This window comes from Sceloporus undulatus, chromosome 2, assembly GCF_019175285.1.
Source record: "Sceloporus undulatus isolate JIND9_A2432 ecotype Alabama chromosome 2, SceUnd_v1.1, whole genome shotgun sequence".
Taxonomy (NCBI): Eukaryota; Metazoa; Chordata; class Lepidosauria; order Squamata; family Phrynosomatidae; genus Sceloporus; species Sceloporus undulatus.
Genome location: NC_056523.1, coordinates 292,188,794 through 292,204,561, shown reverse-complemented (window position 1 = coordinate 292,204,561; position 15,768 = coordinate 292,188,794). Strand labels below are relative to the sequence as shown.

Below are 15,768 nucleotides of genomic sequence, written 5' to 3'. Positions count from 1 at the left end.
TATCACCGCTGACCTTTGGTCATGCTGACTTGATGGGATGGTCATCCAAACCATCTGAAGGGTGTCATACTGAAGTACTCTGCTAAGCTATACAATGGACCCTCCATGTTTGCTGAGATTAGGGACACAGGACTCCTATAAAAGTGGAAAAACCGCAAATAAAAACCCACTTGGTTTATTTCGTTTTGTCTTTGTCTGAGAGAACACCTCTAGATCTTCCAGCAGAACTCAATACTCAACATCTGTGAGGTGTTCATCATAGAACTGCACTGGAGGGCCTACAAATGCCAAGAGAAATGTTCTCTCTAGAAATCTTTAGATCCTTCAAGACCTCTGGTGGGCATTTACCATGTATTCACACTGGAGAACCTAGAGATTCCAAGAGAGAATATATTAATCACGTCTGTGAATAATCAAAAACTAAAATCCACAAATGTAGAGGACCAACAGTACAACTTTAAAGCCTGGTAGCCACAGATGACAAGGAACTGCATGATGGTGTGAACAAGCAGTCTATTGATGGAGGAGGGATGAAGCATTCCAGCATGAAGCCAAGTGGACTGTAAGATGGAGAAGGGAATGCATTTGGTTGCAACAGGAAGGATGAAGCTCTTATCTCTCTTCTACTACTGTACAACCGTCTATTAAAACAAAAATGTCAGGCTACTAAATTTTGCTGCTAAAATACCTCCCACAGCTTAGCAACAGTTTAACTGCAGGTTTCTCTCCTTCTGAATAAACCTGCCTAGACTCTCAGATTATCAGGAGGCTCTTTTCTGTTTCCTGCCCTCACACTCCCTGGTACGTGTTATTAACAACCCGTGGGAGAGGGCTTTCTCTAGTGTAGCATTTACAGTGTTTGTGCAAAATCCATTCCATGATCCAAGCCAAGATTTCCAAATGGTCTGTTTCGTTCATTTATGTCAAACTATGGCTGCATCCACACTGCAAAAATAATCTAGTTTGACACCACGGCGCTTTCCAGACTGCCCAAAAGGGCGGTCTGTAAAACGCCCTCATTTGCTGCGTGGAGGAGCCTCAGCGGCCAAACCGCACGACTCCTCCGCGCAGCAAAAAGAAGCTGCAAAAAGTGGCTTCTTTTTGCGGTGCGGTAATGACACCGCAAGGCGCCAATGGCACACTTGTGGCATCATTACCGCACCACGACATGCGGACGCTAAGCGTCAAGATGGCAGCACCCATGTAGAATGGGGACTGCCATTTTGTACGTGCTCGGCACGTACTAGGGTTGGGGACGTATGGAAAGGACGGCCCTTTCTAACCCTAGTAGGTGTCACACATGTACATTTGGCCTGTGCAGAACGGGCCCACCTTAAGTACTATGGTGCAATGCTGTTGAACTCTGGGAATTGTAGTTTTGTGAGAAATCTAGCACTTTTTACCAAAGAGATGTGCTACCACATTTCCCAGAACTCCACAGCATTGAGCCATGGCAGTTAAAGTGATGTCAACCTGGCTTATTTCTACAGTGCAGATGCAACCTATGAGACCAAGAGGAATTTCAGAATGCTAGTCTGCCTTTGATTTTATCCAAGGAAGGAATTATAAAATAAAACTGTTATATCTGCTAAACTGAATCCAGACTCTTCTTCCATTATTCCTTATGGCAGTTTACAGCAGGGTTGAGCAGAGCATAGCCCATGGGCCCCATACAGCCCTTATAGCTGTTTTTTGTGGCTCCTGGGCCACCCAAGGATCAAAAGATTGCCTCCAAACAACTCCAAGCCCAGGAACCCAAAAAAATTTACTCTGTGGAGTCCCCTATCCTAGGAAACTCACACTACCGATAATTACACTCGGGCCAGACCTCACTCCATAGAAAGAGCAAGAAGGACCACAATCATGGCAGGTTGTGTTACATTTAGAAGTAAGTGAAATAATATATATTGCTATCTAAATTGGTGGAGGCATGAGACCATTAAGTTCAGAATCTAAAAGTAGTTTACTGCACCACTGCCGCTATCACTCTCCTCTAGCCCTTTGATAATATATTACTTGCATGCTGTAATTTGCTGGTTTTAAAAAGGCTTTAATTCTGTGGATAGGTTAATTACACTTTAACAGTATTTTTGTATTTTTTTTAACCTATGTGCTTGTAAATGGTTTTATCTGTATTTCTTTTATTTTTTGTAAGTTGCAGTTTGGCAGGATATAAAAGAATAAAGAAGTCATTTTTATTTTGGCTGGCTTTTGGTCTACATGCGGGATATTTACTTTCTATTAGTTTTTCTCCCTTAAAAATTGATTATACTTAACATACTTCTTAGTAATAATATTTTTATATCTTAAATTGGGATTTAGTTTTCTAAGGAATTACTCCTCCCCACTCCACTAAATATGAAACTATCCAGTTTGGTTTTTATTGCCATGCTTTGCCTGATCCAGCACCTAAATATATCTGCAGCCCCTTCTTCCATACCATCTTAAGACAACATACCACAGGGATGGACAAACTGAACTCTGTGTGCTCCACTTGTGACTCTCAGGCTTCACAGCAGCAAATAAATGCCCCCCAAAACTCTCTAGGGAATACAACAGGAGGATTTTGCCACATTTGGAGGCACCCCTGGTTTATTTGAGAGCTGGAAGTGATTTGTGGAGCCCATTCACACAGCACTAGCACTTCCCAACCTGTGCATCAGTGTCCTCAGTAAACAGCCCTAGCCATTATATATTTTAAATTTTCACTTCCTGTAGGTGGCTGGACCTCATAAGACCCTTAGTGATGGGGCTAGAACAGGTGTAAATACACTTCATAATAGTGACTCAGTTGCAGTTGGTGCAGAAGCAGCAGCTCTCACTCCTAGGCGCCTTGTGGATGTGGCAGTGGCAGCAGCACTGGGACATCAGCATCAGCTGGGACTAGCCTGGCCCCCACCCGCTTGCATTTTGTCAGCAAGCCAATATGTTATTTATTTATTTATTTAAGCAGGCATTTGATGTATAATCATATCAGGGTGGTTTTATGGAGTAGGTGTGTTTTCGTCATGCATTTAGCTTTTGCATATTTTAATGTAATTTTATACTGTTTGTAGATTATTTTAATTATTTTACATTTTATTGCAATTATACACACACACACACACACACACACACAAAACGTTTTTATCTCTGAGCAGCCTAGGCTCCCTTCTGAGAGAAAGGCTGCATAGAAATGAAATAAATAAATAAAGAGAAAAGTTGCCTTTAGCAAAGAATAGCAATAGCAATAGCATGCATAGTTCTATACTGCTTATCAGTGAACTCAGCATTCTCTAAGCGGTTTTCAAAAACAGCAAGATAATTGCCCCCAACAAGATGGGTACTCATTTTACTGATCTACAAAAGGATGGAAGACTGAGTCAACCTTGGAGCCCTGGGATTGAACTCACAACCATGTGGCTGCAGTACTGGCATTTAACCACGATGCCCTAGGGCTCCAAAAGAAGGCTTTGGAGTAGTAGTGGTAAAGCTCAGTTTTCTATTCCCCCTCCCCCTCTATCCTCATCCACACTAATCTATCTATGCCAAAGTATAGGAAGTTAAATTCCCCCCCCCCCCCAAAAAAAAAATTAAGGTTAACATGGATTAGGATTAACATCCAGACATTAGAGTTATCAGTATACTGATCTGGGAGATCTCTGTGTGGTATGGACTAGTGATGGGGAGGAAAGAGCATTCCATCCCAGATATTTTGGATCTAACAGAGATTGGAGTTAATATACATTCATAATACACTAATGTGTGACACCTCCTTGTGGTGTGGAATAATCTGGAGAAAGAAAAGGAAAAGGAAAGGGAGATTCCATTGCAGTGATCTCAGTGTTTGAGCTGCCATGAGTTCCAGGTGTGGGGGGAAAGAATGCTCTCATACTCAAGGAAAGGCAGTGGCAAGCCTCCTCTGTACAGATCTTGCCAAGAAAGCCCCGTGATAGGGTCACTTTAGGGTCGCCATAAATTAGAAATGACTTGAAGGCACACAACAACAACAAAAACAGATTAGGCTAAACATCTGGATATTAAAGGTTTTAGTACACTGATGTGGAAGAGCTCTGCATAGAGTAGACTGGAAAGAGGAATGATAAGGAGAGATTATGTTAGCTTGATTCTCAGCATTTTAACTTTGTGATCCCCACTGACATCACAGCAGATCTCTCTATGTGCTACTCCTGTCTTCTTCTTCCTCCTTGACATACAGATGTTTTCCCAGAATAAGCATGCGAAGGAAAACTGGGAAGAAGGAGAAGAACAGGAATAACAGATATATCTGCAGAATTTATTAGGTTCAGTGAGATTCACCAAGTTAAAATGCTAAGAATCAAGCTAACATCATATGTCCTTCTCCACACTAGCCATTTATCCAGAAGTATCCCAAACCAGTGCATTGAAAACCCTAGTACAGCGGGCCCTCAATATCGGCTGGGATTTGGTTGCAGCCCCACGCCACCCCCGTGGATACCAACATTCACAAATACTCATGTCTCATTAAATACAATGGCATAGTAAAAGGGTATCCCTTATATAAAATGGCAAAATCATGGTTTGCTTTTTGGAATAGATATATTTTTAAATATATGGTATATATTTTCCTGTTTCCCTCTTTTTTCTTCTTCCTGTTCCAGCAGTCTATCACACCTGACCAGATTCTCATCCTTATTCTTTTTGTAGTCCTTGCTACCCAACTTCTTCACTACCCAGGTTTTCTATATTCCTCAGTTACACTTCCTCCTTTTTCGTTTTCTGTCTCCACATATTTCCTGCCAATTTCACTCCCTGTCCTTCCTTACCACTTTGGACCTCCACTCCCTTGCAGAAGTTGCCTTCACTCCCAACATTTATCAAGTGGGCTAACTTTGCATCAGGGTTTGGCATTGATTCAAGTTCTACTGGAGTATTTTCTTCTTAAAGGCCTTTTGCCCATGGAAAGTGTGAGCATCTAAAAATACTAATTGGGACAGACCTATGTATACAATCACAGGTATGCTCATCAGAAAGATGTAATGATCTATAGTTTCTGTTGAGGATATGTGTAGTGCCAAATGTGATGCTGAAGAAGAGTCTACATCTGCCAGGATAGCCAAAAAGACCATCAGTAAGTCAATAGGACAAAGAAGTGATGCCTACTATCAGTAAGCAGTAGGAAAAGAGGAAGACTGCATTATTGGTGGATTTGTGCAATCAAGAAAGCCTCAGCCCAGAGTGTGCAAGACTCACTAACCTACAAGTCTTGTGATTCTGTAGAATGCACCCATGGCAAAGCGGAATAATATCACTATAACTGTGTAGTGTGAATGGGCCCCTGGTTACTTCTTTACGTTAAAAAAAAAGGCCTCTGGAGCTCAGAATTGCCTCACAAAGCAAAAAAAAAGATGAAAATATTACCCATGCCCCATAATGTTTGGGGGCACAGAAATTATATTGGGGGGAGGGTTGGGTTATGTCATGGGGGCTATATTTCAGAGGAAGGGACTGGAAAACAAAATCTGAGTATTCCTTGCTTAAGAAAACCCTATGAAATTCATGAAGATACCATAAATTGATAAGGCACACACACAGAGACACACATATCATGAAAGTGTGGCTCTTCACAGTCTCCTAACCTCTGATACTTCTACACCTCTGACATATAGTGTGGGTCTTAAAATTGTCACTTTCCTCTTCCCATTTTTTTTAATCTTTGCCTAGTGAAGAAACTTGTAATTTTGAAAGCTTGCACGGATATTTTTTCCTTTTAGTTTGTCTAATAAAAGTATTACCACAATATGAACTTGGGAATTTGTCTTTTGGTCTACCCCTGCAGTTGAATTTGTTTAAAGCAATTTCAAGAGCCAGTGTGGTATAGTAGTTTGAGCACTGGATTCTTGAGACTGGGGCTCAAATCCTCCCTCAGCCATTGAAACTTTCTGGGCAAGACATACTCTCTCAGCATCAGAGGAAGGCAAAGGTAAACCTCTTCTGAACAAATCTAGCCACTGTGATAGATTCTCCTTAGAGTTGCCATAAGTTGGAAACAACATGAAGGCATACAGCAACAAAAATTAATTTCATCTGTTACATTTATGTATTTTAGTTGGTGGCTTTTTCAAACTGGAAAGTTAGAATAGAAATATTTCAAATAAAATACGGCATTATTATAGCCAGTTGGTTTGAGCAGTGCTTTGTGAGACTGGGTAAGGATAGAGTTACTGAGAATTGTATAAACTGTGGCTTGCGTGTGCATTTGTCTAGAAGATTTGTAGGATTGTGTTTGGTCGAGGTTGCATTCAGCTCATTAGACTGGAGGCTTGGGAACACATGTTGATTATAATATTTACTTTATTGCCAGAGGCAGATTACAGGTGCAACCATATTCCCAGGCCTCCCACATTGCTGATAATTAGATATACATTCCCATGGTGCTAGCACAGAGGCAAAGACAAGTATTCCTGCACATTCATGCTGCTGTGCACACACATATGTGTTTCTGTGTGTACACACACATACACTGGGTTCAGAAATTGTCTGTCCTTTTATAGAATGGGCTGTTTGTGCCATTGTGTCCACACATGGTTTCATCGTGTAACAGCATGGCATAGTGTAGGAGTAAGGACTTTACCACACGGGAGGCAAGCATCCTCCTCCCATGATTTTCTCGTGAATAAAAAGTGGCACAAGTTTTCCTCTTTATTCATGGGATAATGTCCCGATAATGGTGACATCGTGGGATGTCATCTGAAAATCATTCCACTCTTGCAGGATATTGATGGGATTAAATGTGCTTTATTCACAGGATTGCCTCCCATGTGATAAAGTCCTAAGACTCTGGAGAACAGGGTTAGATTCCCACTTGGCCATGGAAACCCAATGGGTGACCTTGGGTGAATCACAACCTCTCAGCCCCAGAAAACCATGTGATAGATCAAAAACCACTTGAAGGTGCACAAGGACAATATCTTACATCAGGGCCCTTTCACACTGCATAATTACAGCACTACGATTCCACTTAAACTGCCATGGCTGCAATCTGTGGAATTCTAGGGTTGGTAGTAAGAACTCTCTGACCGAGAATTCTAAGTACCCCTCCCTAAACTGCATATCCCATGCTTTCATAGGATAGAACCATGACAGTAAAAGTAAAATCATAGTGCTGTAACTTTGCAGTGTGAAAAATTCCCAGGAATGGACCACTTCAGGTCACCATAAGTCAGAAACAACTTGAAAGCATACAGCTCACAGAGATATGAATACAGGAAATGGGGAAAGTTGTAAAGATTCTTGTCAATCCAGGATTCTCAAGAAACATTTTCTGAATATATTCCAGTGTTCTTCCTGTCCATAGTCATTTGTGCGCTTCTAAACTTGTCCCATGGCCCTAAGCTGTTTGTTCAATTTTAATAGTTTTGGCCAAGGTGTTTTGTTACCTGAATAGGAACTGGAACCTCCTCCAAATTCAGGTGCACAGTACCCAGACCCAGCCATATTATTGGCTCAAGCACAAATCCCCACAAGAACCTTCCTCCCCTCCTTGGCAGTAAAACTACAATAAGGACAAATTATATAATATAACCATTGAATTTTTGTGACACCCAAAATCACCTATGTGAGTTACTTGCCCACTCAGCCACATGGGAGGGCCAACCTTTCTCTTTAACCTATGTCCTTTTTATAATCAGAGTAAAAATATTTCTTACAACATGGATTGTATAGATTTCCACATATTGGTTGACACAACTGCATTTTAAATACAAACAGTACAATGGCATAGTAGATATAACTCTAGTCTTCTGTTCTATCTTAGGTGCAAGTAGCAGCCAAGTGACTTCACTATCGAGTAACTATTTTTCATGGGAAGATTCCATTTTCAATACTTCTATACATGCTGCAATTCGATATAGAAAGTGGAAATTACTTACGGGCAATCCAGGTACTGTAATTTTATTTGAATTCTCACAGGTTTCATTGGAAAAATGATATATTTTTTTTCTTACTAAAACTTCCAGAATCCCCACCCAGTATGGTAAGTGGGCATGGGAAGCTGTGAAATTCAAATATTGTACTTACTAATATTTGTTGTATTAAATTTGTGATCACTCTTGTATTCTGATTTTCCTAGCAATTGATGTTTCCTAGGTCAAAGAAAGAGCTTACTCAGAAAGATTATCACTGCCCCCCTCCCTTTAGTATTAACTAAATGTAACCTGTAATTTTTACACTTAAAAATGTGGATGCAGTGTGAACTCTTCCTGGATAGTCGGCAACTTCCCCCCCCCCCCATTATTTAATTCAGTGGAACTGTCCTTCCCACATGTACTGTATATCTAGACTAGTGGTTCCCAAACTTGAGTTACCAGTTATTAGATTTCTTCTCCCAGAATTCCTGACCTTTGGTCATGCTGGTTGGAGCTTCTAGTCATTGATTTCTTACCATATCAGGTGACCCAGGTTTTGGTCTAAATGCAGTATGGCTCCTTTCCTAGTTGAAAAGGTGATGGGATGTGTACTAGCAAGAGAATTTATTTCCCAGTGATTGCTCATATAAAACTTACTTGCAGGTTAGTATCTTATTTATTTGTGGCAGTTTTGTGTCACCCTTTAGTACCTGTATAATATCCCATGACACAATATGAAATTATAATGAAATACATTAACATATTTAAATACTAGTAAACATTCGAATTCAAACCAATTCAGACAGCAGGAATGTTTGGGCTTCCAAATGTTTTTTTGGATTATATCTCCTACCGTCCTTGACCATTGGCCACGTTGGCTGGGACATGTAAGACTCAAGTCCAAACATCTGTTGGAGCACAGATTCCCTTTTCTGATTTAAAATCCTTTCACATCAGATCTAAACAAACAAACAATTTACTTTAATTTTACTTTAAAATGTCTTAACATGTCACCCAAAGGGCAACAATGTAAGTGCAGGATGTAGTGTCATATATCTTATACCAGGAATTCTTCTTATTTTTATTAATGTCTTAATTCCTCTTCAAAGTGCCTTGTCCACTTGGCAGATCAAAACAGAAAAACTTAATTCCAGGTGGCAAGTTCCATTCCTTCTTTGTGAAATGAAGCCAGATCTCTGAACATGCTGGGGAAAAAGTATTATGAAACTGCTCCAACTAAAGCTCTAATTCACTCTGATCCTGTTTTTAGGCTGCAGTCGCTGGTTTCCACCACCATCTTTGTTCAATGAGTCAAAGACTCTGTCATCTGACCCACCCACAAAGAAACTTTGGCTCTTTGATATCATTCATGATGCTGAGGAAAGAAATGATTTATCTGAGCAATATCCTGACATTGTGAAAAAGCTCCTCATACGCCTCCAGCACTACTATAAGAACTCTGTTCCTGTATTCTATCCAGATGATGACCCCCGCTGTGATCCAGAAACAACTGAAGCCTGGGGGCCTTGGATGTAGTGGGGAGAGTCTATGCACCACTGAGGATGTAAATCTTCACTTCATTAATTCTATACAAGAATGAATAATTGCATTTTTTTTTCCTTACTGAGCAAGATTACAAAAAATTCTGCTCATGAACTTTGGCACTTCAGCACATTTTTGAGACAAATTCATCTGTGCTGAAAACATGCAGAGATTTTATTCAAAAATGTGGGTTTAGTACAATATTTTTGCACAAACAGTAGATTCGGAACAAAATACACTGGGGTTTGTGCAAAAATATTTCCCTCATTCAAGATTTTTTTCCCCTCACACACAGTTTCTATAAACTCCCAAAACTGCAAAGGCTCTTGCAGCAGTGACCATTTTCTCAATGGAGTGTCTCAATACTCTCCTTGCACAGTACACAGCTTTTTCCTCCAGTACTTTTGTGCTATTTCCCAGTTCCTGCTGCCTGAAATGACTACCTCTCTCTGCCAAATGATAGGGTCAATTCTGCATGAAAAGTACATGTCCTTGTGTACAAGGTGCACAAATATACACACTTGAATCAGCCTAGAAACTCAAGGAAACAGGCAGATTCTTCTGCTCTCCTTTATTTTTACTTATTTTTACTTCTTTGGCATCAGCTTCAGTCCTTTGGATTCAGTTCTTTCTCAAAAGCCGTTTGGGAGATCCAGTTTCACCTCTGATTGTGTCTGAAGTTCTCTTACAGTCATAAAATATGCTATTTGGATGTTAGTTTTTGTCCATGACATGTCTCCAAAGCAGAGTGTAAAATGATGCCGCCTTCCTAAAATTGCTGGCCAGCTGGGAAACATTATTTTTGTTGGAAAGCTCTGAGTCTTGGGGGTGGGGGTAGGCTTTCTAAATTATTTTACATTTGAAGTCAAATGCCTGATTGCAGTCTTGCCAACAGCCAGCCTTTACTAGAGGATGACATTGTAAAGAAAAAGAAGCCAGTTGCTGGAATTCTCATGGTATTCTTTTTTCTCACCTTTACCTTGTCATGCTATCTATAATGGAACTATTCCAAAATACAGTAATTATGAGCACAGCCTCTTAACTACTGCTCACCAAGGTCCTAGTGATACCTGGGCCCAGATCAACTCTGTACCCTAAAAAACATGATTTTTAATTTGTAGTTGGGGTAAGAAGTAAAGTTATTAAGTTTACGAACTAATTCAGGATGGTAAAAGCAAAATGAAGAACTCCAGAAAAATCTCTCAAAAAAGGCTGATGAGATAATAATTGATATCTGCTGTCCAATATAAATAAGCATTTAAAATCTTAATTTTGCTTGTCTTTGTATGGGATCTTAAAGTCATGCTGACTCAGTGTACAGCAGCTGTGAAATGGATGGATTCCATGCCGGGGATGGTTAGGAAATAAAACTATAGTTCATCATTGTAATACCTTTATTCAGATCTGTGGTCAAACCACATTCGAAACATTACAGTTCAAGTCACTACATTTCAAAAAAGATACTAGAGAGCTGAAAGGGGCACCCAAAATGAAAAGTGGGCAGGAAAGAAGCAACACCTCTATGAGGAAAGGTTAACAGTATTTTAAGATTATTTTTAATTTTTAAAATAAGCAAAGAAGAAATTAGTGTATAAATATGAATAGTCAAGCCAGCATGGCATAGTGGATTGAACATTGGACTACAACTTTGGAGACCAAGGATCAATTCCCAGCTCGGCCAGGGAAACCCACTGGGTGATCTTGGGCAAGTCACATACTCTCAATCTCAGTGGAAGGCAATAGAAAACTCTGAACAAAGAAATCTTGCCAAGAAAACTCCATGATAGATTCTCTTTGTGATCACCATATGTCAGAAACAACTTGAAAGCATACAGCTCACACAAATATGAATATAGTATATGGAGAAAGTTGATAAAGAGGAGTGTCTCCCTATAGAATACAGGTCATGTACTGAAGCTGAAGTGTTGGAGATTCAGGACAAATTGAAGTATTTCATGTTGCAACTTATAGTTAAACTGTTTAATTCAGAACCACAAGTTGTGGTGATGGTGGCCAATTTCAATGACCTTCAAGAAAGAATTGCCCATTGATCATGCTGTCTTGAGTTCATAGAAGTTACATGCCCCTGTTCTGTACATTATCAGGAAGATTGTACATTTCTTTTGTATATTTGCACAGCAATCATACAAATGAAATAAACCTATATAGAAGACAGTCAAAACAATCATAACAGTATTTATGTATTATTGTTTTATTTATTTTTATCCCACCTTTCTTCTGCTAAAGGGACTCAGTGGGGATAAAAATTAAATGTGCATCCTATTGACAGCAATGGCATGACTATACAAAGTGAATATATATCTTGCAGATTTGGATGTGCCCAGATGCACCTATTTTATACTCAATTCCTAATGCAGCAAATAATACAGAATAGAATATTAGAGACTGGCTGAAATTTATCCACCATGAGGGACTTTAGGGAGAGTTTAAGGAGAGAGGACTAATTAAATTGCTACAAAGAGATTGACTTGTTCAACTGTACAATAGTCATACTTTCCATACTTAGGGATTTTAGCTTGCATTTAACTATGAGTCAAGGTATAAACAAGTATTTGAACTTCTGCCCATCACACCACAGTTCTGTGCCACATCACATTGTGCTTTTGAAATTGTTATGTAAGAGAATAAAACCAACAACATTATATAATATTAGAAGAAAGGATCTTAAAAGTGCTAGAAGATAGTTAAACTGAAAAGTCTATGAAAATATAAGTCTTCATCTGCTGCTAAAAAGACCACACATAGTTGGGAAGTAGATCTCTTGGGCAGGCTTTCTGTGCTGTTTCCTGGTAATTTATTCTTTTACTCTGAAGATTGCAGAACAATTCAAATTCCTTTGGATGGTCACTTGAGAGATTATGGGATAGGATGGAAACCAGTGTGGTGTAGCAGTTTAAGTGTTGGACTAGGACTCTGGGAAAACAAGGTTTGACTCCCTGGTCAGTCATGGAAATTCACTGGGTTACCTTTGGTAAATCACACTCTCTCACCCTAAGAGAAAGACAGTGGTAGACGTCCTCTGAATAAATCTTGGTAGGGTTGCCATAAGTCAGAGTTGACTTGAAAGTACATAACAGTAATAGAATTGGGTGAAGGCCCACCCCATTACTGCAGAGAACTGCTGGGAGGAAGCATTTACAATATACAAAATATACAAAAGAAATGTACAATTCTTGTTAGCGAATTCACAAAAATGAGGAGTCACTCCAGATTGACTGTGGATCCGCCTCAGAACGACCCCCCCCCCATAGAAAGCAATCATGTCTGATAATATATCACGTTCTAATGTGAATACGCATGACTGGACCCGCAGTGACTCCGGATCTGAGCTGCAAAACCACTCATGTGATAAGGCCCTCTGTGTCCCTCCCAGGAATTTCAGGCTAAGGCTGAACTCCTGTTTAACATCAGTTTAATGCTGAAACATCAGAGGGTGAAGGCTGCTCCTTTTCCCCAATGGTATGGCAAAGCTGTGCCATTGTAAATATTTGGATGGTGCTGCATGGTCAGCAAATAAGCATTGTGCAAGGTTACTGGTCACCTCCTTGCACATCATCTGAGAAAGTACTTAATACTGCAGTAATCCCTGGATAAATCCATTTGAACACTGGACTACAACTTGGGAGACAAGAGTTTGAATCTCCACTTGACTATGGAAACCTACTGGTAAATTCACATTTTCTCAGCCTCAGAGAAATCTAAAGGCAAATCCCCATTAAATAAATCTTGCCAAGAAAACCCCGTGCCTTAGGGTTGCCATAAGTCAGAAATTACTTCACGATACACAACAAAAGTAATACCAATGTATGAGACTTTAAGATGATTCTCGTCCCTGCCTGCTTAGGAGTAAGGTGCTTTTGATTCTGCAGAATTGACTTTTAGATAAACATGCACAGGACTAGGGCACACAAAACTTAAATTGTGCACATCACATTTTCATGTCCCATGCCCTATGAGGAACGCCTTAGGGAGCTGGGTATGTTTAGCCTGGAGAAAAGAAGGTTAAGAGGTGATATGATAGCCCTGTTTAAATATTTGAAGGGATGTCATATTGAGGAGGGAGCAAGCTTGTTTTCTGCTGCTCCAGAGACTAGGACCCAGAGCAATGGATGCAAGCTGCAGGAAAAGAGATTCCACCTCAACATTAGGAGGAACTTCCTGACAGTAAGGGCTGTTCGACATTGGAACACACTCCCTTGGAGTGTAGTGGAGTCTCCCTCCTTGGAGGTCTTCAAACGGAGGCTGGATGGCCATCTGTCGGGGATGCTTTGATTTTGATTTCCTGCATGGCAGGGGGTTGGACTGGATGGCCCTTGCGGTCTCTTCCAACTCTATGATTCTATGGTATGAAACTGAAAATATTGATTATCCATGTAACTGGCATGTTATGTGGGGCTGCAAAAATTATGTTGGGGGACACTGAAAGGGCTGATACTAAGCCTGTTCCTGCCAGTGTTGTAAAAACTGAACATCTGGTACAGTCATTTAAAAAAGACGAAAAGGAACTCCCAGCTGCTAGTTACCCTTTCTACTGTCTGGGCCTTGTGGTAAAGAAAGCTGCTGTGTTTTGTCTGCAGAGCTATAGTTAGTATAAGTACAGTCAAACAAACATTCTAGATTTAGATGCCTGGAACATACTCTTTAAAAGAAAAACTTACAAGCTACACTAGTAGAGCCATCATTTACTGTGAACAAATGCTGGCATTCAAAGCAATAAATCTTCCTATAAGATCGGCAGTGAGGCAATATACTCCAGCACATCTAAAGGCAGCTGGGCTCTCTCTCCTCCAACAGTGCATCAACACTGTAGAAATAATTCAATTTGACACTACTTTGACTGCCATGGCTCCATTCTACAGAATCCTGGGATTTGTAGTTTTGTGGGGCACCAGCATTCTTTCGCAGAGAAGGCTAAAGACCTTGTAAAAATCTCAGGTTTACATAGATGGCACTACAGCATTTAAAGTGGTGTCAAACTGTAATATTTTGACAGTATAGATGTAACAGTTACTGCTTCCCAGCATCTGCTGCCTGAGGTGACCACCTAATGTGAGGGCCAGCACTCAGAAATAAATGGAAGACAATTTTATTATGTTTACAGCACCTCTGGTATAAATAATTCAAATAACTGTCTTTTTTAAAAAAACAAACCAAAAAAAACCCCCACCTAGATGATACTGAAGGCTCAAAATCTAAAAATAGGAATGTTTGACAAATAAGACAGGAGAATGGATAATCATTGTGGATGCTCACGTGTCAGATATGTTAAAAGGGATAAGTAATATATTTATACTTGGACCTAAAAATTCAGAATTTAGATACATGGAAGCTGGCTTTACTTAACAAATCTCCTTGGGCAAATACCATGGAAAAGAGTTTTGTTGTCCATAGACCTTTTGGGCATAAAAATTGTCCAACTGAAGAAATTGTTCGTATGTATTTGAACAACTTTTAAAAACATTGCCAATGGATTCAAACCAAATGAAGCTCAGAATAAGCCATTCCATAGGCAGTATGGAATGCCCACAATGCTCCATTTGGTGCCCCTGAACTAATTCAACAGGCAAGATTGGAACTGAGTAAGTAATTTACCTAACTGAATTCAATTCTGTGGTTGTTTTATTTGTCAAATGTTTGTTCTAATTCCTTGCAAATTGGGGGAGGCCAGGGGGATCTGTTGACTTAGTTTGTTGCTTTTTATATTTTGCAAGCTGAATTGAGCAACTCAATTTTGGATAGGAAAATTAGGATAGAAGTTTTTAAATACTGTAAAGTCCCAGCTTTCAACAGTTTGTGGGTTTAGTTGTCTTTGTCACAAAGACTCCATTACTGATCTCTGAACCTTGAACTCTGAAAGCCATAATTCTCTGAAAATAGCAATTCCAGTAGCTGTACAACCCAGATAAATTTTATCTGGGCACCACCACCACCCCAACAGCCTTCTAAGCAATGGTGCCCTGATAAGATATGACAGATAATGATTATACTGTATACACACACTTAACTCTACCAGGTCCAGGTGGCTGAAGATTTCAGTCAAAAATAAAAAATTAAATGCTATGGCTTTGTGGTTTACTTTCATTCCACATGCTAAATCCTTGCCAGCTAGCAAGTGCATTTCTCCCACATATAGAAGCATGCACCTAACCTGGTAAACCATTTATTTCATTGTTGCTGTTGTTGCATATACTAGGTCCTTTTTTATGAGTTAAATGAATCTGCTCATTGTGGCTTAGTGATTTGACTGTTGGACTGCAGCTCTGGGTGTAGTGTTTTGAATGTTGGACTGCAACTTTGGAGATCAGAGTTGAATTCCCCACTTGGCCATGAAACCCAT

General features: G+C 39.9%; 1 protein-coding gene across 1 annotated transcript in view; it reads left to right on the top strand.

Moving 5' to 3' along the window:
• ARSB (arylsulfatase B) overlaps positions 1 to 10,680 on the top strand; it is a 105,189-nt gene extending 94,509 nt beyond the window's left edge. The window contains exons 7-8 of the mRNA XM_042453996.1: positions 7,778 to 7,903; positions 9,139 to 10,680. Coding sequence (XP_042309930.1) covers positions 7,778 to 7,903; positions 9,139 to 9,404 — 392 coding nt within the window. The 3' untranslated portion in view covers positions 9,405 to 10,680. The remainder of the gene's footprint in view (positions 1 to 7,777; positions 7,904 to 9,138) is intronic.
• The last annotated feature ends 5,088 nt before the right edge of the window (positions 10,681 to 15,768 follow it).